This window comes from Arachis stenosperma, chromosome 2 (genome assembly GCF_014773155.1).
Source record: "Arachis stenosperma cultivar V10309 chromosome 2, arast.V10309.gnm1.PFL2, whole genome shotgun sequence".
NCBI classification, from domain to species: domain Eukaryota; kingdom Viridiplantae; phylum Streptophyta; class Magnoliopsida; order Fabales; family Fabaceae; genus Arachis; species Arachis stenosperma.
This window is the reverse complement of record NC_080378.1, coordinates 15,392,869-15,419,153: the sequence shown is the minus strand read 5'-3', so window position 1 is coordinate 15,419,153 and position 26,285 is coordinate 15,392,869. Positions and strand designations below refer to the sequence as shown.

Sequence of the window (26,285 nt, the reverse complement as noted above, 5' to 3'; positions counted from 1 at the left end):
TTCAAGATTAAAAATTTGGGGCCTTTGAATATTTTTTGGGTATTGAGGTTGCTCAATCAAAAAAAAAAAGAATATTTCTTTCTCAAAAGAAGTATCGTCTTGATCTCTTGGAGGATTTAGGCTTATTGAGTGCAAAACCAGCCTACGTTTCTGTGGATATACTACAAAACTATATTAAGATGATAGCCCTATCCTCTCTGACCCCTTTTTTCTATCATCATTTGGCTAGATGACTCATTTATCTTATCACTATAAGGCCAGATATCATGTATGCGACTCAACAGTTGAGTCAATTTATGGCATCTCCAACTCAATCTCATTTTCAAGCAGCAAAATGAGTATTGAGTTATTTAAAGAGTACCTCAGAAAAGAGATTTTTCTTTCTTGAAGTTCTAAAATTCAGATTCTTACTTTTAGTGACTCCGATTGAGCAGGGTGTCCTGGCACTCGACAATTCTTAACTGGATATTATTTTTTCTTGGGCAATTATTTAGTTTCTTGGTGAACTAAGAAACAAACTACCATTGCTCGATCCTCCTCTGAAGCAGAATATCGTGCTCTTGTAAACACAACTTGTGAGCTTCAATGGATACTCAACATGTTATAATTTCTTCGTATTTCTCCAATTCAACCACCAAGTCTTATATTGTAATAACCAAAATGCTCTTCACATCACCGCTAATCCCATCTTCCATGAACAAACCAAATATCTTGAAATTGATTATCATTTGATTCGACAAAAGGCTCAAGTTAGAGTGATGAAACTTCTCCCTGTTAATTCTTCTGGACAATCAGTTGACATCTTCACCAAACCTTTATCTCCTCAACCTTTCCATCTTAATCTTTCTAAATTTGGTGTTCTTGACATCTTTCATCCTCTAGCTTGTGGGGGCGTATCAAACCAATCTTCCACTATTGTCCATAACAACAATAAAGAAATATCATAATAGCCTACACACCAAATAAACTCAACCCATCAAATAAGATAAATCATTCCTTTACACTTCTTTCATTTATGTTATTTTTCAGCACTTGTGCATTTTTTCTAGATTAAAAGTTAATTAGTTATGGTGACTCACCATTTAACAACTTTTCTTTTAGATTAAAAGTTAGTTATAGTGACTCACCATTTAACAACTAATAGAATTACCTAAAAAATTATATGAAGATTTTATTTTGTCCTTTTAGCATTCATAGATATTCATATATATATATATATATATATATATATATATATATATATATATATATATATATATATAAATTTAAAAAAAGGAATATACACATTATACCTTTTTTTATCTTTGCTTTCTTGCTTTCTTTAAAGTTTTATGAGTAAAGGACAAATCCGTCCTTGACCTTTTTTTCCGCGGACATTTTTGTCCCCGAAGTTTGGAAAATACTTTAATGTCCCTGACCCTCCAAAAAAGTGGACATATTTACCCCTCCGTTAGAGTCGCTCCGTTTGCCCTGACAGAAAACGGTGATGTAGCTCCCGTGGCGCTGACCTGGCCGTTACGGGCTGCCACGTGGGATGGACTTTTGAAAAGAGGACGTATTAGTCCTTTCACACCAAAACGTGTAGCTTTTCAAAACAGGACATATTAGTCCTCTCACCCCAAAACGACACCGTTTCTCCTCCACCCCCAATCTATGAAATCCTTGAGCCCTAATCCTTCGAATTCAGTGTGAAGGTGAAGCGAGTGAAGGAAGAAAGAGAGCATTCCGACCCATGGCATCCGACGGAGTTCGGCCACAAGTCCGACGGCCAGACCATCGAGTGGCTCCTCTGCCAGGCCGAGCCCTCAATCATCGCCGCCACCGGAACCAGAACCAATCCCGCCACCTTCTCCTCCGTTTCTGTCTCCGAACGCGGCGGTGCTGGCTCTCTCTCTTCTCCTTCCTCAACCTCCGCATTGTCTTCGCTCGACCACAAGCCCTTGCTCGCTCCCACTCCCTTCATACTCGGCAAGTACATACGCACTGACGACGACGCTTCCGCCAAGGACGATGACGTCTCCGTGGGTCCCGCCGTGGGGTCCTTAGTGATTGCTATTTCAGATAAAGCTGAGATTTTCTCTATGTGCTGCTTCTAAGCTTTTGCCTTTTTGTAAATTGGTATCTCTGTGCTTCAAAGTTAAATTCTTTCCAATTGATGGTAAAGTTACTGGCTTTATGGTGAAGTTGCTTTCATAAAGTCAGGGAATTTTGTGTTTGTTGAGGAGGATTTGGATTTTGGGGGGGAATGAAATCAAGTTTAGTTGTGAAAGAGAGGGTTTAGGTGAGGTGTGTATTTAGATGAGAAAGGTATTGGATCCTCTCACTGGAAATTGGCGCTCTATCGCCAGCATAGGAACCAATATGGCATCTTATGATGCAGCAGTTCTCAACAGGAAGCTTCTCATCAATGAAAGCTGGTTATAGCCCTTTTATGTCTCTCCAAGGGGACAAGTCTATGATCCCAGAATAGATAATTGGGAAAACATGGCTGTTGGACTTAGAGAAGGCTGGACCGGTTCAAGTGTCGTTGTTTATGGCCACTTGTTTGTTGTCTCTGAGCTCGAAAGAATGAAGCTAAAGGTTTATGACACGGAAACAGACTCCTGGGATGCCATAGATGGCCCCCCTTTGCCTAAGCAAATATGCAAGCCTTTTGCTGTCAATGCTTGCGATTGCCATATTTATGTCGTGGGCCGAAATCTTCATGTTGCTGTTGGTCATATCTCTAGACTGCTTCCAGACAAAAATTATGACAAAAAATGGAGCTTCAGGGTTCGGTAGCATGTAATCGATGCACCGGAGAGTTTATCTGATCTCACTCCTTCAAGCTCTCAGGTGCTGTTTGCATAATTTTTCTTATTCTCTCAGATCCATTTTCTCCATATGCAATTTCTGGTAAGTTGCTGATTCTATTTGAGAGTGTAGCAATTTTTCCAGAGTTATAAGGAGTTCTTACATGTTCTTCATAAATTGCACAATTTGGACTGGTTGAATTGTGAAATTGAATTTGTGCTCTGTTGTTGGTGAATTGTCGCTGAATTGCTTGTTGAATCTGAATTTGCTTAGACTCCTGCCTCTCATTTTTCTTGAAATTTCGCTGATGTTGCTGCGATTTGTTACTCTGTTGATTCTTTGTTTATGTGTTTTGGATGCATTGCTGATGATTCTGGAATTGCAGAACTGGAAGTGCTAAATTTGCTGCTTCTGGATTTGGTGAAGTATTGTTGATTGGAAATGCAGAAGCGGATTAAAGTGTGTTTGGAAGGGTGGGGAGAAACGGCGTCGTTTTGGGGTGAGAGGACTAATATGTCCTGTTTTGAAAAGCTACACGTTTTGGTGTGAAAGGACTAATACGTCCTCTTTTCAAAAGTCCATCCTACGTGGCAGCCCGTAACGGCCAAGACAGCGCCACGGGAGCCACGTCACCGTTTTCTGTCAGGGCAAACGGAGCGACTCTAACGGAGGGGTAAATATGTCCACTTTTTCGGAGGGTTAGGGACATTAAAGTATTTTCCAAACCTTGGGGACGAAAATGTCCGCGGAAAAAAAGGTTAGGGATGGATTTGTTCTTTACTCAAGTTTTATTAACTGTCTTTGAAGAGGTCTCTCTTTGAAGACTTCTTCTGAAGAAAGAAGAATAAGACGACCACAATGAGAGTTGTCACTGCCACGTCAACACTCACAGTAGTGGTAGCTCTTCCTTTTCATTCCTCCCCTCTTTTTTTTCTTTCCTTTCTCTTTTCTGATTTTCCCTTTTTGTCTTCACCCTTGTTTTTTCTTCTCTCCCTTCTGTTTGTCACTTCCCTTTCTTAAATTTTTTCTGTTTTTTGTTTTCTAAGTTTAGGTTATAATAATCCTTTTATGGCGAATCTCTCCCCTTTTGTAATGTTTCCAGTTCCTTGTATGGTTGTTTTTGAGTATGATGCATATATCTTTCCAAATCTAGGAGATCGATCATTTGCAGAAAATTTTCTGTTCATAAAAATTTTTTTAGATCCATGAAATATTCAGGTATATGTTAAGAAGAACACAAAGTATTTTACTGTGTTCTAATATATTTGTATAGATTTAAAAACAAAAAAATTTCATATTTGTTTCTGTTTTAATTTATTAAGATTTTTTGTAATTAAATATTATGTTTTATCTCCATCTTTAGTTTAACATAGCAATTATATATCTTGTTTTCTAGATATAGAATTAATGTTTTATATCGATTTGTAAATATTGTTTGACTATTTTTATGAATGATTTTTTTTATGTCAAAAGAAAAAAAAAATAAAAACTTAAATTTCCTTTTTTATTCGAAAAACTTAGCAAGTGTACTTACACAACCTGAATCTAATTTAAACTAAAAAAAAAAATGAAAGATCATAAAACAAATGTCAAAGTCAAACTATTTGAATTAATTAAGTATTTAATGTACCATTGACTTTGATATCTTGTACGGGAGGTAACGTTCTTGATGAAGAAAATAAATAATTGGCATAACATGCACTCGAAGCAATAATTAACCATAGCTTGTAAATGCGTTTGGAAAATAACGCGTAATCTTTGGCACATGTGCAACGGTTGCTCCATCAACACTCAATAAGAGAAATGACACTTAATGAATATGCGTAATTGCACATAAACAATCTACGTAGATACAAAGATCAGATATCAGTTATAATGTATTTATGTATCAGCGTAAGTTGGCACAAATAGATGAATGTTGTATTTTTTAATTATTATTTTTTTTGGATTTGATATTTATTAGAGGAGGATAAAAATAAAATTTGCTTGTTTAAAAAATTGCCCACTTTATTTTTACAGTATTTAAAAAATTAGTAATTGAGCTTCCGACGATAAATACTCTGACACAAACTAAAAGTTATAATGTATTTATGTGTAAAATATATATTATTTAATTTAATTTATTTTAATATACATTTTATATTTTAATATATATTTTATGTATATAAATAATTTATAATTAATTGTTTATATACACGTAATTTGATTGTATTTATTATTAACGTTTAATTTTGTTCGAACAAATTTCGATATAAAGATGCGTAAAATGAAAAAGCGAGGAAATAATTACCGTTAAATAAATTTGTTAAAACTTGTTAATAATGAAAGTTATTGATCTAAGTGGATCATTTATTTATTTTGTCATTTTAGTACATATATATTTTCTCAGGATAGAGAGTTTGAATTAGTTTCACTTCGGTATATCTATTTTTTAATTATTTATTAAATGGTAGATTTTATTCACTTTTATTTATTTTATTTTTTACTAAGTTAGTAAATAGGTGTGTTTGGCAACCACGTTGAAGAGGGTAAAAGTGTGTTAAAATTTTTTGAACGTTGTTTTTTAATGTTTGGCAACATTTTTTCTCTAAACGCAAAAGTGATTTTGCAATCTAAAAGCGCACTGAAAGCAAAAAATTGTTGCTTCTGCATTCACGTTAGCCTTTGATTTTTAAATTTGTTTCAACTCATTTCAAATATTTTATTTTTTTTTTCAATTTTTAGTACTTACTTTTATATTTTGATTTTTTTTATTAAATTTGTTATTGTAATTTTATTATAATATAAATTATTGATCTTATTAAAAATGACAAAGTAAATAAAAAATTGATCATACATAATAATGGAATTATAAATAATAAAATTTTACAGTCCAAAATAATACTAAATAAAAAAATATTGAGAGTACTAAAAAAAATTATAGAATATTTTTTGTTTGACATTGTAAAATTTATTATTGTAATTTTTGTTCACTGTTTATTATTCTAATTTATTATAATATGTATTATTGTTCCTATTGAAAATGATAAATTAAATAAAAAATTAATTATAAATAATAATAAAAACACAGTAAAAAGTTAGAACACAGAATAGTAAACAAAATAAGATGATTGTGAGTACTCATAAAGAATATTAAAATATGTTATTTTATATGTTATTTTTAATTTAATAAATAAATATTAATTTTTATTATAATAATAAAAAATTATAACAAATTAAAATAGAATTGTATAAAAAATACTATATAAAAAAATTAAATATACAAAAAAATAACATTATAATTTAATATTATGTTTTTTAGTAATTAACAGCTAATTATCTATCTAAAAGTGATTTTAACTAATATTATTTAAATAATTTAATATTATCAAAATCAATTTTAGTATAGAATTACCAAACATAAATCATATTGGCTCAAACTCACTTCTACTTAAAATCAATTTTACAAAATCACTTTTATTCAAATTTCAGTTTAACCAACTCTAATCTAAACACACACATAAAAAAAATATTGCAACAAATTTAAACGGTGAAGGGTTCTGAATAAATAATGAAAAAAGAAACTAATGTTCTGAATTCTGATTTTTTTTGAATTAGGTGTTTATATAATGGTTAATGTGGAACTTTTCCATTAATTGTTATTTTGTTGGTTACGTTGATTGTTAAGCACATTGTCTGTGAATTTTCTCTCCTTTCTACTGGTCGAAAATTTTGCTAATTTTCGGAAAAAAAGTAAATTAAACTTTGAAATAAATATTAATTTAATTTTAAGTGTTTAAATAATAATATTACTCTAATTAGATATTTCCGTATTATTTCATATTTTTTTAACCAAATATAAGGAGATTTGAATCTATAAATTTTTAGATGAGTATAAAAAGATTATGTCATTTGAGTTATAACTCATTACTATATTATCTCACATGTTACTATAATATATTTATGTTATTTATATCTATTTTTATGTTTTACACATCAAGTAAATAATAGTATATGTGAATTTTAATTTTTAATTATTGAATGAAGTACAAAAGAAAAACCCACTTGGCCACTTATCTCATTACTCATTAACATAGAAATAAATTATGAACACACACGTACATACTCTGCTGTTTTTATTATTTAATTATTACATATATAAAAAATATAAGAAAAATTTAAATATACAACTTTCCATTTTTAAAATATTTTTTATTTATAATCTATAAAAAATAGATTTTTGTTATTTATTTTGAAGATATAAATTCAAAATCTCTTTATTAAAATATAAGATATTTATTATCTTACTTGACTAACCTTATATTTTTATACTTATTACTATACATATTTAATTTTATGAAAAATTGAATTAATAAATACATTTATAAACTACATTAATTTCTATTTCTCATAGAAAAAGGTATAGAAATTAGAAAACTTGTGATGCAACCTATGTACTCAATCTAGGAGACACTTTGTCTACTTCTATGAATACAAAATCATTAGGGTATAGACACTACTATTCAATTACATTTAGGACACTAATGTTAGGCAAACCTACCTCCTTGTTAAAATTATATAAACCAACTCTTGTGGGGTCCATTAGGTATTTGTACTTACCCTAATTAATGTATAGTGCTTAGCTTTAACTATGATTATGATAATTGATAACTTAGCATCCAATTCCTTTCTTAATTAGCCCCTTATGCAAAAACAACAAAATCTTAAAAAGAAATCTCATCAATAGAACCAAGGGAACATTGCATTTGGATCAAAACTTGTTAAACGGAGCAACTTGATGATGATCACTACTACTTTTGACTTGAGTTGCCAATTTTTTGCAACATATATAAAAAGGAGAAAATAATTGATAGACATATGGATTATATGTTATGATTGAGGCTCATGCACAATCTCTTTTTGGTTCCCTTGGTTGCTTTAGAAAAACAAAACAAAATCATAATAAGATACAGCAAAAAAGAGTGTCTAGATCAATTCCGGTCGAGTTGGAAATTGATGATATAAGGTTCTATTAGATCTCTTTCCCTTCAAGTCAATTATATATATATAAATTAAAAGAATATTTACAAGACTAAAAAAAATTTAAATATAGAGTTAAAATATGATGTTTTTAAGTATATTGTCTTTTTTTAACCAAAATATGGAGAGTGTTTGGAAATAGTAAAATCGGAAGGTCTGATTTTAATGTTATAATTTTTTTTAAAAGAAGTTAGAAAATAAGATTTTTTTTTTATTTTAAAAAATATAAATCGAAGAATGAGATTTCTAATTTAAAAAAAAAATCATAATCACAAATCTGAGGATAAAATTTATGCATATTTTAAATGAGACTGCATTAAGAATTTTAAATCATACCTACTAATTTCTATTATAATAAAATTTGAATAACGAATAAAGAGCCTAAAATTTTCTCTGGTTCATTACAATAATAAGAATTTATAATTATTTTGTTAGATATATAACCTTTCACACTATAAATTTAAATAAAAAAGCTCTTGCATATGTAAGAATGTGATTAATATACAACTATTTTTATATATATTTTCTCCTATTCACATACATAAATTTTTAAAATAAATAATTTCATGCCATATTTAATAATTCAAGTGAATCCTTGTTGTGTATAGGCTTCTTCCTTTTTGTATTTTGAGCCCGTCTCTATTATATATTGTAGCTCAAGTTTAATTAACCACTACATCCTATGAGTTTTGCTAATGATGAAGCCGGGTGTTCTTTTTTACATAATTAAATTTCATATTTATTTATTTATATATAGCATATGTATATATAGTATACTAGACGAGTTTAATTTATATATATTACATGCTATTATATATTGATGGCAACTTTTCTTCATTATTCTCTCATTAATATGTACAACATCGAATATCATGGTTTGATTACAATGATGATAAATATGATACATTGTAAAAAAACAAAAAAACAACTATAGCAACGGTAGTTATTTATATATACTATAAAAATAATAATTTAAAATTATCTTATTTAATTTAATATTTATAATTTTATATATGAAATATTTATAATCATGCATTTAGTTTAATACATTTAATACTACTTAATTATTTTAACAGTAATTAAAAAATATAAAATAAAATAAACAGTGATTAATAAAAATACAAAATAAAATAATTTTAAATTATTTTAAACTAATTTTTTATTATTATTCAAATATTTTTATTACTTCCATGTGCATGCAATAATAACAGATAGACACCGCAATAGAATATATATTATCGCAATTAGAGTTTTATAACCTCAATTTAATTAAACCATAACAGAGATTAAAGCTATTATTACTACTTAAATGGCTAATTAAGCAAATGTGATCGATCTAGTTATAATTCCTCATCATCCTAAGTGCCAATTCTTGCAGCTCACTCAAATCACTGTCATTATAAGATGATGATATTCTCTTGGAACATGCTTGGAATGAGAAATCCTCCACAGTGCTCAGCATGCTCATTATTCCATCACTAATAATGCTACTTTGATCAATTGACTCATCAAGTGAACAACTTTGGGGTGATGGCATGTAATTAATATCATTATTAGTGGGACAAAATTGATTATTATTATTATTATAATTATTGAATAATAATGTTTGTCCTACTCCAATATTATTATTGTTCCACTGATTATGATGATTCTGCATGTTTTGATGAGCTAGCTGTGCCTTCACTTGCATTAGTTGTGCTTGCAAGCATGCTACCTACATTAATTATTAATTATATACTTCAATCAAAAGATAAACAAATATAAGATAGAGATAAAAATAATATTATCACAATTAATGATGATTATATAAGATGACATATATATGTATATGGATTTGATGTAATAAATATATTGGGATTTAAATAAATATTTTAATTCTTTTATTTACAGAAATATATAATTTAGAGTTAATTTATATTTTTAGGTCATATTTATTATCTTATTTACAGCATAAACGAATTAAGTATATACACGTATCTCATTTATAATGTATATTTATACTGTAAATGAGACAAATAATATAACTTAAAAATATAAATTAACTCCAAAAAACATATTTCGATAAATAAAAAAATTAAAATATTTATTCAAAAAATTTCAAATATATTGACCTCCTAATAAAATTTTTACACTATTGTATATATGTCTAATTAATGATGTATATATTGTTATATATATATATAGTCTATAATTTTATTATTTAGTACTTAAAGAATCATGCATTCAAACTTTTGAATATGATGAATATATATAGTATAAAATAATGGAAAAGTCTAGGGGACCAGCAGTTTTATTGAATTTGGGCCAGCATATAACCAGCAGAGAAAGGTGAACCATTAGATGAAATCTCATACCAATCTCACACCATCAAATCATGATTGATGGCTAGTTGATGGCTAACAATCACAAAAACTGCTGGCCCCTAGCATTGCTCTAAAATAATTTTATATTATATTGTCAATATGTACACTACTTAAGCTCTCTCTCTCTCCCTCTCTCTCTCTCTCAGATTCATAGAAGCCAAACCCAGACACAACATCAGGTAGGTGAACAAGACAAGAGGGAGATGTAGAAAATCCATTGACTGAAATAAGGGGAAGATTCTAACATGCACATAATAAAAATGATAGAGAGAAGAATTATAGCTCAAAATAACATGTATAAATAAAGTTTTATATTAATATAGTTTGATCTAATTATTTAGCTAATTATTGGTTTAAAAAATTCTTGGAGGAGTCAAGGAGATAGAGTAAAATTTTAAAATTTTGCTAACAATATATATATATCAAAATTATTTCATTTTACTACTTTTTAATCAGTGACTCAGTGTTGTTCTAATTAAAGGGAATATATACTTGAATGAAAAATATTTGTGTGTTGCAAATGAACTTGATAGATCAGTTTGGGAAGAGTGATTACAAGTTCGTTGTTGAAAATTATTTGTCCTCCTCCCAAAAAGGATATTCAAACACAACCCCACTATAATTTTGCGAGCATAATTAATATAGTTTTAGAGGAAATTAAATATAAAATATATTTTAAAATAGAAACATAAGTAAAAAAATATATAGAGAAGTGTAAGAGTACCTGTTGTTGTAAGGCAAAAATATGAGAGACACAACCATAGACAGGGTCTCTAATACGAGCTTGAGCCTCATAAGCAATTGTGAGCACAGCCTCACACCTTTCATGACTTGGAATCTGCATTAGCATCTTTGAAACATTGCTTGCACCAAACACTTTGTGGATCGCTGCAAATCTTGCCGCCCCTTCTTCCCAGCTGAAGTATGGCGCGAATACGCAATCCGACGCGCACTTTCGCCTTAGGAACTTGCATGCCCCGCACGGCGACCCGGAGCTACTAGAAGCCATAGATTGATCGAGAAAACAAGAAGGAAATAAAATAGAAATTAAAGGAACTCAGAACTTTTGAAGAGAAAATAAAGATAGGGTGTTAATTAATTATGATGAATAATAGTATAATGTTATATTATTATTATGATATGGTTAGGTTTATGTGAAACTGAAAGGAGTGATAATAATAAAATTGGTTTTTGAGGCACACGGATAGACTAGGAAATGGTGCAAGATGAGGAGTGTGGTGTGGGAAAGAAGGGGAGAATTGAATAGTGGAGTGGGCATTGGGAATAAGGGACATAAAGAAAGGTGAATGGGGGACATGGGAGGCACATTTGTAGGGTTCTAAGGGGACATTTACTCATTTCTTCAAATACATGCTAGTAATTCATTCAAATACAGAAATTGGAACTAAACTCAAAAGTGCTTCTTCAAATTGATTATTAGTATTCAAAATCTCAAAAATGTATGGGTAAATAATTTTTAATCACTCAACTTTAAACAACTGTAATTAATAATAATTAATTAATATAAAATTCAATTCAAAAATACTTGTTGACTAGGCTTTTGTTAATTACTTATTAGTGAGATTGCTATACTTATTATGTTTGAGAATCATCTGATGAAAAATTATTAAAGAATTAATATAATACACTTTTATTAATTTTTACAAGATATTATTAGTGTATTTTTTTTAAAAGTTATTTTAGTATATACTGTCAATCTAAGGGTGAGATTGAAATTGTGTAGTCATGAAATACATATTTAGACGATAATATGTATTATTTTATTATAGTAAAATGATATTTTTAACTTAATATTTTAGCTAATTATTATTATTATTATTATTATTATTATTATTATTATTATTATATCTCCCAATATGATAAGTAGGTCTAATTTATCACGAATTAAAGTTCTATTTAAAAATTTACTATTATTTAATGAATTCTTATATACACACAATATGAGATTTAAATATTTTAATATTTATTTAAATAGACTGATGAACTTAATCAATAGATTAACCTAAATTTTATTGTTATTTTTGTTATTTTTTGTTGGTGTTTTTTTTATTGGAATGTTGAGACACATAAAAAATAGGGTTAAATACTTTTTTCGTCCCTAACGTCTTGAGTCAAAATCAAAATCGTTCTCGATTTTTTTTTTATTAAATCATCCTCAATGTTATTAAACGTTTTAAAATCATCCTTTTGAATATAATAATTTTTGAAATGATACAAATTTTCTTTTATTATTATCACTATTCAATATTCACCCCACCCACTCGTTACCTCCATCCCTTCCCTGTTTCCACCTAAAACAGAAAAGAAAAACCAAAAACAAAAAAAAGGAACAAAAGAGGAAGAAGAAAAGAAAAGAAAAAGAAGAAGAGAGAGATGATGGTGGAGAAGAGGGCGGGACCTTCCAACGTCGGCGAGTGGCTTCTCTCTCCCTTTCCTGCCTTGCCGGCTGCACGTTCCGACATTGGCACTGGCTTCTCGACGCTACCGTACGACGTGATGGCGAAGATAGCGGCGTCGTTTGATGACCCAACCCTGAAGGTGGCGTCGGTGGTGTGCCAGTCGTGGTGAAAGGCGTTGCGGCCGCTAAGGGAGGCGATGATGCTGCTCCGATGGGGGAAGAAATTCAAGCATGGAAGCCCATGGGTGAAGCAGAATGTAGAAAAGACACTGAAGTTGTTCGAGAAGGCGGCGACGCGTGGTCTGCACTCGCCATAGTGGATGTCACCGGGCTCATGTATTGAGAGAGAAGGCAGAAGCAGAGAGCCCTTAATTTTAAGGTTAGGGATGTCGTATTTACAATTTAGGAAAGAAGCGAAACTCAAAAACTATGCTGCACAGCACAATTTAAAAATTTTGTATTTGTAAGATGTTTTTTTTTTTCTAAACTAATTTTAAGATTGAGTTTCTAATTGAGGATATTGGATAAAACATATTTGTGTTGTTTAGAGTGTGTTGACTTTAGCTTAAACTAGATTAGTTCATACTTGGGTACATTATCATTGTCATTTTAGGCTTTTGTTGTGGAACAAATCATGAACACATAATTCAACTCATAGATGCCTTTGTTTGTTTGACTAAAATGTATTTGGTTCAATTGTTCAAATCCTGGTAAGATATGCAATTATGTTAAAATTTGAAAGGCGAGGCCGACACCAATAGAAGAAGAGTTGATGTTGGTGATGTAGAAGGAGAAGAAGGTGGAGAAGGAGGGGGTAGAAATGGTGAGATGGCAGAAAGGGAGAGAAGAGAAAGACCTAAAGAGAGTGAAAAGATACGAGAGGGTTTGTTTTGTCTTTTAATATTATTTTTAATATTTTTTATTTTTATAAAAGAACAAAATTATCCGAAAAATATTGTTTATAGATAAAATGATGATTTTAAAATGTTTAATAATGTTGAGAATGATTTTAATAAAAAAAAAGATTAGAGACTATTTTGATTTTGACCCAAGAAATTAGGAACGAAAAACTACTTAACCCTAAAAAATATATACTAACAAATAAAAGAATTTGAAAGAAATTATTTTTTTGATTGAATTTGAAAGAAATTATTAACGTAACTCTATTATACATGATAAATTAAAAGGATAATAATGTTATATACTTTAATATACTCCCACTCATTATTATTTATATCCACTCATTTTACTTTAAAGTTTATAAAATACATGTGTATAATATATACGAACACTAATTTGGGTGCGGTGTTCCAACTTCCAAATCATATTTTATTTTGTTGATAATATGAGTATAATTAAATGAGCTAATTAGTAGTGTTTTATACTATATAATGATTCTCTAGTTAGAGGTGATATTTTTGTGTGTAAATATATTTTTAATTTGCATCGATGAAATTGTATGTTTAGGAATAAATTGACAAATCAAATGTTTGAAAAACAATATAAATTATCTCAAAGTATCTCAAAATTCTTTTTATTTTATATTTTTTAATTATTACTAGAATAAATGAATAATATAAGATATAATAAATATCTAATTATGAATTTACAATATAAAATTTTTTTGGTGACTATTATTTTGATTAATATTATGTAGTATAATTTAGAAATTTATAAATTTGTCAAGCAGATCTAGTTCATATTTGATATAAATTTTATGGATAATATCCTATTAATTAGGCTACCAAATATTATCCAATCGATTCGCAAATTAAATATATAGAATTCGATATCAGATATTGGGATCACATTCACGAATTCAATTTGATGAAAAATGAATTAAAAGAACTTAAATAAAGAGTAATTGACTAACAATAGTTATTTTATTTGGTGTATTATACAGAAGATTGGATTTGGATTATTTATACCATTTTAAATATATTTAATGATAACATTTTATATTTGATACTATATTTAGAAAAATAATAATATTATCTGTATATAAAAAATTGATTATTCAAATAATATATATATTAAAATATAAAAATATATATAAATAAATGAAATAATAATAAATATTTATATATAAATATATATTATTCATTAGTAATTAATTTTTAATGCATACCTAATATTTATGTTAATTGATAAGTTAGTTGGAAGAAAAATTAGATTGTATTTTTTTTAATTTCTGGTGTATTGTTGCTTTATTTTCCGCCGAACGCCGCACCTTGAAACTGCGCCGTCTTTGTCGCCTTCTGCCAACTGCCACCTGCCGGTAATGACTACCGACAGCTTTCTATTTACTTTGCCTTAAAAAAAATAAATTAAAAGGATATTAAAGTTTTTCGGTGTGTAATTTCAATCGTACACATGCATAATAAGAAAAGTGGATATATAATGGACTTTAAAACAAAAAATCCTTTTAAATAAAAATAATTGAAAACAAAAACTTTTTTGAACTTATTAGATTCATCCAGTCTTACAAAGATATATCATTATACGATATTTAAAAAGAAGACTAAAATTAAGGAATAGAGATTAAAAGGCTAAAGATTTAAGATTAAATTAACTCTTAGTATTATATTTAATTATAAAATATACAAAATTAAATTATATTTTAATATTTTATTTGGTTTAAAATAAATAACGAGATGAAATAAGAATATTTTTTAAAATATATTTGGTTAATAAAAGAAAATGTTGTTTAAATTTTTTTTGTCTCCAAAAATTTTAATTATTTTTATTTTTATTTTTTGAAAATATTAAAAAATTAAAATTTTATTTTTTAAAACTAAAATTTTAATTTTAAATTATCAAATATAATATTAAATCTTAATCATCTAATCTCAATTCTAGTCTCAATTCTAATCTCTAAAATTTATATATATATATATATATATATATATATATATATATATATTTATAATTATATTAATTATAATGACTGTATATAGATACATACAATGTTGTCTATAATTTTGTTTATTATGATGGTATAAAATTTTAGTAACATTTAAAAAATATTATTAAATTAAAATAATATTTTTTATTATTTAATAATATTTTTAATTTAAAAAATAAAAATATTATTAAAATGGTTTATCTATTATAGTTACTATAATTGTATTTACTATGGATTCTATATATATACTTAAAAAATAAAAAAATCAATTAATTGATCGGTAATAATAAGGACAAAAAAAAGCCTCGTTATTTGGTATATCTTTTCTTCAAAAATTCCTTTCTCAACCATTTCTTCTGCAGAATTGTTACGGTTTCTCTTCTCATAGATAATCGTTCTCTCTACTAGAACAAACCAAAGTGAATTACATTAAATAATAAATATATCTATCTACACTATTCAAATGTGTATTATTGATTCTTTCAAGGCTACTTAGCCTAACTCATTATTTTAATCGCACACACGTGTACATTTTGTCTACATTTTCAGCTCAAACAAAAATGTGTTCACATAAATAAAATAATAATTTATTACATATAATTAATTAAATAATTAATAATATTGCACTAGTGATGAACTATTAAGACTTTCCGGGCTCTGACATGGAAGATAGCAACATAGATTCCTTAAAGATATGATTAAAAACAAGAACAAGTGCTATATATGTATATTTTAACTTTTTGTGACATGGAACTATACATATAATTATTGTTCTGTATTGGGTTCTTCAACTTCAAGATTTAATTGCCATTTATGTTTTGTAACAGTCTAATGATGTTATTGAGTTTCATTGCACTTAGCCACTTCCCTTTTTCATATGCATTATTTATTATTATACCATGTCTCACAAAGGAACAGAAAGTTTACGGCGCCCACTTCATTATTATATTACTTTCAAAAAAAAGAAATATTTTTTTTTCTTTAAATATAGTAGGATATACAGCACTTGTTCATTCTCAGTTGCAATTTATAATAACGTATATATAAAAGAAAATTTAATAATTTTAGTATAAATTATTCTAAATGGTTAAACTCAATGTTGTCAAATTTGCGACATAAACGGGTTTACGAATTTAGATAGCAAAATTGAATTAACTCAAATACAAATTTGTTTTTGAATGAATAGATTAGCATAAATTCAATTGAGATTGCGAGTTTGAGCTCGAGTTAATGAGTTTGTTCTGGGTGTCTATTTTGGAAAAAAATAGCATCATTTTAGTTTAAAATAAAAGAAAAAACAACCTAACCTTAATTGTTGTGACCTCTCTCTCTTTCTCTCTCTTTCTCACTCTCTCTTTCTCATTGTTGTGACCTCTGTCCATTTATTATCCGTCATTCGCTGCCGGTCGCCTGCATCTCCATGTATCGCATATCGCTCTCTACTATCTGTTGAGTTTGCTCTACTTCTCCTTACTCTCACTCTCTGTTTTGTTATGTGGAGCATCTGCTGTTCGCCGTGTTGTCATCATTCGTCGCATTGCCACCGTTCGTCGTGTCTTCTACCATTCATCGCGCTATCATCGTTCGTTTGCACACAACCGCCGCTTGTCTGTTTGCGCAACTGCGCCTAGTTTTTCTACTCCATTCAGGTATGTTTTAAAAAATTAATAGTTTTTGTGGCTGAGTTACTGCATTTTGTAGTTGTTAGTTGTTAATCTAAATTTTGCTTTAATTTCATGGTTTCTTTGATGTTTTTAAAGTTTGAGAATTGTAATTTTCACTACAAGAAAAGCGCTAAATACCGTTGAAATTACCGTCAGATTTAGCGTTGACTTGTACCAGCGGATTTAGCATCGAATTTTCCGATGGAAAGGGGAAGAAATTCGTAGCTAGAAAAGATTACCGTCGGAACATCTTTTCCGTTGCTAAAGCCAACCATAATTATTGGCGCGAAAACGTAATTCACTACCTGCGCCAATTTTACGGTCGAATTTTCCGTTGGTATATTTCGTCGCTATCACGATTTAGTGAAACGCGTCGTTTTGGTAATTTACCGGTGGATTAATCTGTCGGTAAATCTGACGGTAAAATTGGGATAAAATTCAAACGCAAAATCCTTCCCCCTCACTTCTGCGAACACACACACACACACACACACACACACACACTCTCTCTCTCTCTCTCTCTCTCTCTCTCTCTCTCTCTCTCTTGTCGTCTTTTCTCTCTCTTGACGTCTAACAATCCACAAACTAACCAGCAAGTGCACCGGATCGTACCAAGTAATACCTCAAGTGAGTGAGGGTTGATCCCACGAGGATTGATGGACTAAGCAACAATAGTTGGTTAATTTACTTAGTTAGGCAAGCAGAAAATAGTGTTTGAGAATTCAAAAGACATTAAACAATATAAAGAATATTAAAGAAAGGCAGATAAATAAGTTTGGAATAATCTATGGAGAAACAGATAAGGCTTCAGAGTTGTCTATTTTCCGGATTGATTTTTCTTACTAACAATTTTAATCATGTATGATTTAATTCATGGCAAACCATATGTGACTGGACCCTAATTCCTTAGACCTTCCTAGTCTCCTCTAAAATTCATTAATTGTCAATTCCTTGGTTAATTAATTTCAATTAGAAGCTGCATGATCAAATTCCAGTTTGTATGCCACAAAAATCCTAATTACCCAAAATTAAGGAGATTATATGTTACGTATCCTGTTAAATCCAAATAATTAAAATTTGGGAGAAATTATTTTCAAGCTGTTGTTCAAGTAAAGAGCTTTTCCAAGTTATACAAGAACTCAATTAGAACATGGGTCATACTTCCGTTCCACCCAAATTCATAAGATAAAGAACGAAAATAATTCTTAAATATAAATTAAAACATAAATTAAAATAGAAAGAGCAAATGAATAAATCCATACAATAGACAGAACTCATAACCTTAACAGTGGAGGTTTAGTTGCTCATGGTTCAGAGAAAAATAGGATTCAGGTAAATTATGTCGAGGTTGAATTCGAAGTTCAGAATTCCCTAATGGAATCCCCTTTTTATAACTAATCCTAATTAATTTAAAAAATCTATTTTCTCAAATTAAAGTAATATTTTTTCCTAATTTAAAATCAAATTTGAATTTAAATCAGAATTAATTATAGCAATCCACAAGTCTTCAATTGATGGATGGGGACCACTTGATTCCTTCACTCTGCAGCTTCTGATATGTGCTTTCTGGGCTGAAAAATGGGTCAAAAGCAGCCCAGAAATCGTCCCCAGCGTTTTCTGCATTTTCTGCACGTGGCGCATGTCATGCGTACGCGTACGCATCGCTGTGCAATTCTCCAAATCACGCGCATGCGTCAGGTACGCGCACGCGTCACTCTTTGGCTCTTTGTTGTCATCTCCTTTAATTCTTGTGCTGTAGAATCTCCATCAAATCCAGCCGAATGCTACCTAAAATAAACAAAATTTGTACAAGACTCAAAGTAGCATCTATAGTGGCTAAAAGATAATTAATTCTTTATTAAACTCAACAAATTAGATGCAAATTCACTAGGAAAAGATAGGAAAGATGCTCACGCATCACAACACCAAACTTGAATTGTTGCTTGTCCTCAAGCAACCAAAACTAATATAGGTTTAGGATGTGAATTTGCATGAGAATGAGAGTTCGATTAAGCTCATGTCCCTTTTTTATATTGGGGTTTATAACTGCAATCCTGAATCGGTTTGGCATCTCACTTTCCTTTGAATAAGAAGGATGTCATTGTCATTCGGAATTAGAATCCAGATAATATTATGAATTCTTTGATCTTTATATTTTAGTTTAGTCCTTGAACACATCAAAATTTACTTTAATTTATTTTTCTTTGGTGCTTTACACCTTGAGCCTAGCCGTGAATTTAAATGTTTTGTCTCAAGGGTTACTTGACACAGAAACACCACAAGCACTTAACTGGGGAACTCTCTTTGAGTTCTGATTTTTCTTTCAGTTACTCCCAGACAGTGGTGCACAAAGCCTTTGGCATACTTTGTTAAACGCACTTGGTCTCGACTCTAAGTGTTCTGTCTCAAGGATTACTTGACACAATCGCACCACAAGCATATGACTAGGAAAACAACTCTTTGAGCTTTTAATCATGTCTGATCTCCCTAGTCATTGATGCTCAGAGCCTTGGACCTTGCTTTTATAGTTTTTTTTCTTTTCTTTTGCTGATTCTTTTGCTTCAAGGATTAAATTTTTGTTTATTTTAGAGAAGTCATAATAATTCTCTAAATTCATGTTCCTTATACATCAACATTCTTTGATTCAAATTTAAATATGCACTGTTCATGTCATGCATTCAGAATCACAGAAAATACCACCACATTTAAGTAAATAAGACTATTCTTAAAATTAAACTCAATTTTTCATGCAATACATCATTTAAATTCTTTTCTTTTTAGATTCAAGTTCAGTGAGTGGTACATGAAGCAAATTTTGTTTTATTTTTTTATTTTTTATAGTACTAAAGATCATGCAGGCAATCAAAGCAACAGAGAACAGAAGACAACACAATAAGAATGGAAGAGAAAATAGAATGAAAGGAACTTAACCACCTCAGTTATGCTTGTGGTCATCTCATTCCTTCATGAAGAACATTCTTCTCCCTTTGGTGCTAGACAGAAAAGCTATAACCGAAGCGTAAAAAACAAACTTAAAGGTTTGCTTGTCCTCAAGCAAAGAAGAACTGCAAACAGAGAGACATAAAAGCTATTAATATGATAAAAGAAGAATAAAAAGATAAAAGAACCAGAGAGAATTAGGATTTGGGAGGTGGATGATTTGAATTCAGGCGCTGAGGTGGTTCAATTGGGCGTCGCATGCGACGTGTACGCGTAAGGCACGCGTATGCGTGGATCGAATGAATTTCAAGTGACGCATACGCGTCAGGGACGCGTACGCGTGGAAGGCCAGGATGGAAAAACGATGCAAACGCGTCAGGGACGCATCCGCGTGGTGGGGCTTGTGCGTCCAGCATAGTTCCAGCCCCACACCAGCATAACTCTCTGGCTAAAATACCTTTTACGGCGATTTTACTCATCCACGTGTGCGCGTGCTTGACGCGTACGCGTGGAGTGCCAAAATTGCAATTGACGCGCACGCGTCATGGATGCGTACGCGTAAGCCAATTTGTTCACGAAGCACACTTTCTGCACCACTCCTGCGCAACTCTCTGTTTACTTTTATTTTTCACGCACACACATATGACGGGTACGCGTCAGTGACGCTTGCATGTCGTGTGCACTTTTTTTTATGCAGAATGCATGTGAAGATGCAGAATGAATGAATGAATGAGCACTAATAAAACAAAATAAAACTAAGGATGAAAAGGAATGATCATACCACGGTGGGTTGTCTCCCACCTAGCACTTTTAGTTAAAGTCCTTAAGTTGGACATGTGGTGAGCTCCTTGTCATGGTGGCTTGTGCTTGTACTGATCCAGGAATCTCCACCAATGTTTGTAATTCCAATGGCCACCGGCATTCCAAACTAGGTGCATAACGCCTTCGAGCATGTTGAAGCAAGTGACAAGGCCCCAAGAGTGTTGATTGTGGGAATGAATTCCAGGGTCCCAAACCTTGCTTTTACACCCGTCTTCTTATGGATCACCAATGTTTCCACCGGGTGGCAAGCGATCTGAATTCTCACAGAGATATCCAAACAACCTTCTAGACCCATTCAATTGAGCTCTACACCAATTCTTGCACTTCAATTTGGAGCATGCAACCATATTGAACCTTGCTTGACAACTCTTACCACTAACCATCTTCCTCTTACTCTTAATGCCACAAAGAGCTCTAAGTTGACCATTCGTCTCCAGTAGCCCATATTCAAGTGGGAAAGTAAGGGTTAAGAATAAGAATTTTACCCACTTGAATGTTGTATTGGATGGTAATGGCTTTGGAAGAGGTCTTGCAAGCTCCACTCCCTTGTGTTCTTCTTTGAATTCTTCCACTTCCTTGCAAGCTTCCTCAATTTTAACCTTTTCCTCTTGGTAGCTTTCTTATAATTCAATCTCTTCTTCATTGCTTACCAAGGGCATGGTAGATTGTGCACCTTCCTCTTCTTTCATATGTGAGGGTGAAAAGTTCTCTAATGCACTGGAGTATAAACTCCTTTGATTGATTTCCTCACTTTCTTCCATACGATCTTGCATTATATCTTTTGGGAAGGAATTTGCTTATTCCTCTTCCTGGTTTTTGATCATCGACTGCACATATTTCTCTATATTTTTGACACTCGTCTTTATATCATGTAGAAATTCTTTCATGAGGAGCTCAATATCTGATGGTGGTTCTTGATATGAATAAGAAGGAGATGGTGATTCTTGATAAGAGTAATAAGAGGATGGTTCTTGATATGGATAGAGAGGTGGTGGTTCTTGGTATGAATATGGAGATGGTGGTTCGTGGTATGAATATGGAGGTGGTGGCTCTTGATAGTTGGAACATGGAGTATTGAAGTTTCTGTGGTTTTGACTTTGCCAACCAAAATTTTGATAGTTCCTTCATCCACCATAATATGAATCACTACTTGGGTGTGAGTAGTAACCCATGTGATCTCTCTCTATTATTTTTTTCTCAGCACAAAACACCAAACAGAATTAAACGCACCATGTGGTAAACAGGCAAGCAGAGAAGAAAGAACATAAAGGAATTTGAAACTCAATAAATAAAAGAGCTAGGAAGAATGAAACAATTAAGGGAACACCAAACTTAATTTCAGAAATTACGAGAAAAGAAAAAAAATTTAAATAAGATAAATCAAATTTTTTTTGTAAATAAAATAGAAAATAAAAAATGCCTAATATAAGAAATCAAACAACCAATAGTTGTTAATCACTATCAATTCCCAGTAACGGTGCCAAAAACTTGGTGAAAATTTAACAATCCACAAACTAACCGGCAAGTGCACCGGGTCGTACCAAGTAATACCTCAGGTGAGTGAGGGTCGATCCCACAAGGATTGATGGACTAAGCAATAATGGTTGGTTAATTTACTTAGTTAGGCAAGTAGAAAATAGTGTTTGAGAGTTCAAAAGACATTAAACAATATAAAGAAGATTAAAGAAAGGCAGATAAATAAGTTGGAAATAATTTATGGAGAAACAGTTAAGACTTTAGAGTTATCTATTTTCTGGATTAATTTTTCTTACTAACTATTTTAATCATGTATGATTTAATTCATGGCAAACCATATGTGACTAGACTCTAATTCCTTAGACCTTCCTAGTCTCCTCTAAAATTCATTAACTGCTAATTCCTTGGTCAATTAATTCCAATTAGAAGCTGCATGATCAAATTCCAGTTTGTATGCCACAAAAATCCTAATTACCCAAAATTAAGGAGATTATATGTCACGTATCCCGTTAAATCCAAATAATTAAAATTTGGAAGAAATTGTTTTCAAGCTGTTGTTCAAGTAAAGAGCTTTTCCAAGTTATACAAGAACCCAATTAGAACATGAGTCATACTTCCGTTCCACCCAAATTCATAAGATAAAGAACGAAAACAATCCTTAAATATAAATAAAAACAATGAATCAATTTATACAATAGACAAAGCTCCTAAACTTAACAGTGGATGTTTAGTTGCTCATGGTTCAGAGAAAAATAGGATTCAGGTAAATTATGTTGAGGTTGAATTCGAAGTTCAGAATTCCCTAATGGAATCCCCTTTTTATAACTAATCCTAATTAATTTAAAAAATATATTTTCTAAAATACTAGTAATATCTTTTCCTAATTTAAAATCAAATTTGAATTTAAATTAGAATTAATTATAGCAATCCACAAGTCTTCAATTGATGGATGGGGACCACTTGATTCCTTCACTCTACAGCCTCTGATCTGTGCTTTCTGGGCTGAAAATTGGGTCAAAAGCAGCCTAGAAATCATCCCAGCATTTTCTGTATTTTCTGCACATGGCGCATGTCACGCGTGCGTCAGTCACGCATACGCGTCGCTGATCTTCTTCACGTGTCACGCGTACGCGTCAGTCACGCGTACGTGTCGCTGTGCAATTCTTCAAATCACGCGCACGCGTCAGGTACGTGCACGCGTCACTCTTTGCTGTCATCTCCTTTAATTCTTGTACTGCAGAAACTCCATGAAATCCAGCCGAATGCTACTTAAAATAAACAAAATTTACACAAGACTCAAAGTAGCATCCATAGTGGCTAAAAGATAATTAATTCTTTATTAAACTCAACAAATTAGATGCAAATTCATTAGGAAAAGATAGGAAAGATGCTCATGCATCAACGTCAAAGATGTCACCGTCATGACCGCTGGGAGCACGTCGACGTTGTCGTCAATTCTGCTGCTGCTACTGTCTTACTGTGGTTGCTGTTTACGTCCCTGTCACTGCCACCTCTCTCACCACCACGTTAAAGAGATCCTGCAGCCACTATCATCGTATTTATTGTTGATATGGTTGTTTTATTTTTCTAGATTATTTTGTGGGTTTAGAATTTTGTTAGGACTTTTGTTAAATCAGTGATTAAATTTGTTTAATGAAGTGTGTGATTAGGAGTTTTTATGTTAATTTAATATAAGTGAAAAATTAAATAATGTTAGAGTATGTTAAGTATTGTGAGATTAAGAGTGCTTGAGTTGTTGGAAGATTTTAGGTGAGTTTAGTGAATGAGTTTCTTTTAATTGCATTAAACTTATATCGCTTATTTTTGTAATGCGTGTTGGTAGTTTGGTGAAATTAGAATTAGATTTTATTTAATATAAATAATGAGTTTACTTATTCTTTTAAATTAGTTTTTGAATTAGTTTCAACTTGTGAATTTAATAAGTTGTCCTTTTTATTAGAATGGTGTTATTTTTTCTGAGATCAGTTGGAGTTTACTTTTTTTGTTGTCTGTGCAGTAATATTCCAAGTTAGTTTTCTATCTCTGAATATAATGAATTGTTTAAATTTTATGTTGGACTTACTTTTCCTAGGATAGAGTTTTAGGACGGAAGTGGCAGAAGGTCGTGTAGTGGCGCCTTCTCAAAATCCTTGTTTTTCTGGAAAATTGTGAAGTTATAAGGGGTTGTACACTAGAACGGTTAGGATTTGATGTTTTATTAAATACGTGTATGTTATAATTTATGCCTGCAACTACTTTCTCTGTAAAAATTGTTATATTTATTTGATGGATGTCTCTGAATTAAGAAGTTCTACTGAATTATCGTTTAAATTGTTCAAAACATATTTGGTTTGTCAGAAAATAATAATTGTATTTGGCGAAATATACTAATTATAGGATACACTCTGCCGAATTTTCTAGAAATTTTAATAATTTGCGTTGTTGGTTGAATTCTAGGGTGTGTGTTGCAATATAATAGGGATAACAGTGGACCGGAGGGGGGTTTAAAGCTTGAATTCTTTGAGGGGGTTGCGCATATCTTCATAATAAAACTGTCTAGGTCTGAAGGGGTGTCCAGGTGTCTGTGTCATAATTGTCGACTGAATAAGTGGTTAGGACCTTCGAATTTAACACTTTTTCGTTACCGTAATGGGTTTAAAGATATGTATTGGATGTGGACAGAACACAGAGAAGTAGACGAGCAGAAAATTATCCGGTCTACCTCGAATTTGAATAGATTTGATGGTCGATCAATGAGGGTTCGGGTAGTGAGAGAACTAAACATGGAAGAAATGAATTGGGAGGATAACCAAGAGAGATACAACAAGATGGCGTTTGATGCAATAAGTGTTACGGAGTTGGAAGAGGCTAAACAAGAGCCTAACCCGGAGGCAAAGATATTTTATCATCTGTTAGAATTTACCGCGAAACCTTTGTCTGCATGTGTTAGAATGATGAGTATTAAGTCGGAGTCAAATCATACCCAAGAGTCTTTTGATAAGTGGCCATTCTTTGCAATGAACTGGTACCAGTCGGGACCACTGGAATCCCCTGTATCCACTACAGAGCAAAGAAGTTAGTTTTAAAATTGTGTCTAATTTTGGTAAAAATTGATTGTTATTTGAATGGTATATACTATATTACAAAAGAGATGCAGACCTAACTGAATGTAGATTTTGTGGATCACTGAGGTTTCAAGCCGAGAGAAAACAGATTGGTAAACGGCGATTAAAAAGAGTTCTAATGAAATGGATGTGCTACTTGTCCTTTATCCCTTGGCTGAAATGATTGTATGCATCGATGAGTCTAGCTAATCACATGACCTGGAATAGTACCAACAAGAGAGATTATGGAATCATGACGCACCCGTCACAAGGAGAAGCTTGGAAGCATTTTGATCGAGTCTATCCTATATTTGCGACCGAGCCTAGAAAGGTTAGACTAGCTTTGTGATCTGACGAGTTCGCATTGAATTCCAATTTCGGTAACGCGTACTCTTGTTCGCCTATAGTGGTGACACCTTATAACCCGAGTTTCGAAATATGCATAAAAGGCCCATACATGTTCCTAACTTATATCATACCTGGTCCCAGTAATCCAAAGGCCAAAATAGATGTCTTCTTGCAGTCCTTGTGATGCAGGTGGAAATTGTCTTTCAACAAATTTCCTTCGGAAAGTGTACCGAATTTGTCGTCAAGTAAAACTCACAATAGAGTGAGGTCGAATCCCACAGAGATTAACGGATTAAGCAAACAATGGTTAATTGATTATCCTAGTTAGACGAATCATATTGGAGTGATAAGTAACAAGGAAATGTAAATGACATAAAAGTAAAGAAAAGTTATAAAGTGCAGAAGATTAAAATGGCAAGAAAAGTAAATGTA

The 26,285-nt window shown here is 31.2% G+C and overlaps 1 protein-coding gene across 1 annotated transcript; it reads right to left on the bottom strand.

Moving 5' to 3' along the window:
* Positions 1 to 9,148: 9,148 nt before the first annotated feature.
* Positions 9,149 to 11,184, bottom strand: LOC130962624 (LOB domain-containing protein 16-like). Its single transcript, XM_057888810.1, has 2 exons — positions 10,900 to 11,184; positions 9,149 to 9,526 (listed from the first exon to the last, which is right to left on the bottom strand). The coding sequence occupies exons 1-2, from the start codon at positions 11,182 to 11,184 to the stop codon at positions 9,149 to 9,151; spliced, it is 663 nt and encodes a 220-aa protein (XP_057744793.1).
* Between the last annotated feature and the right edge of the window lie 15,101 nt (positions 11,185 to 26,285).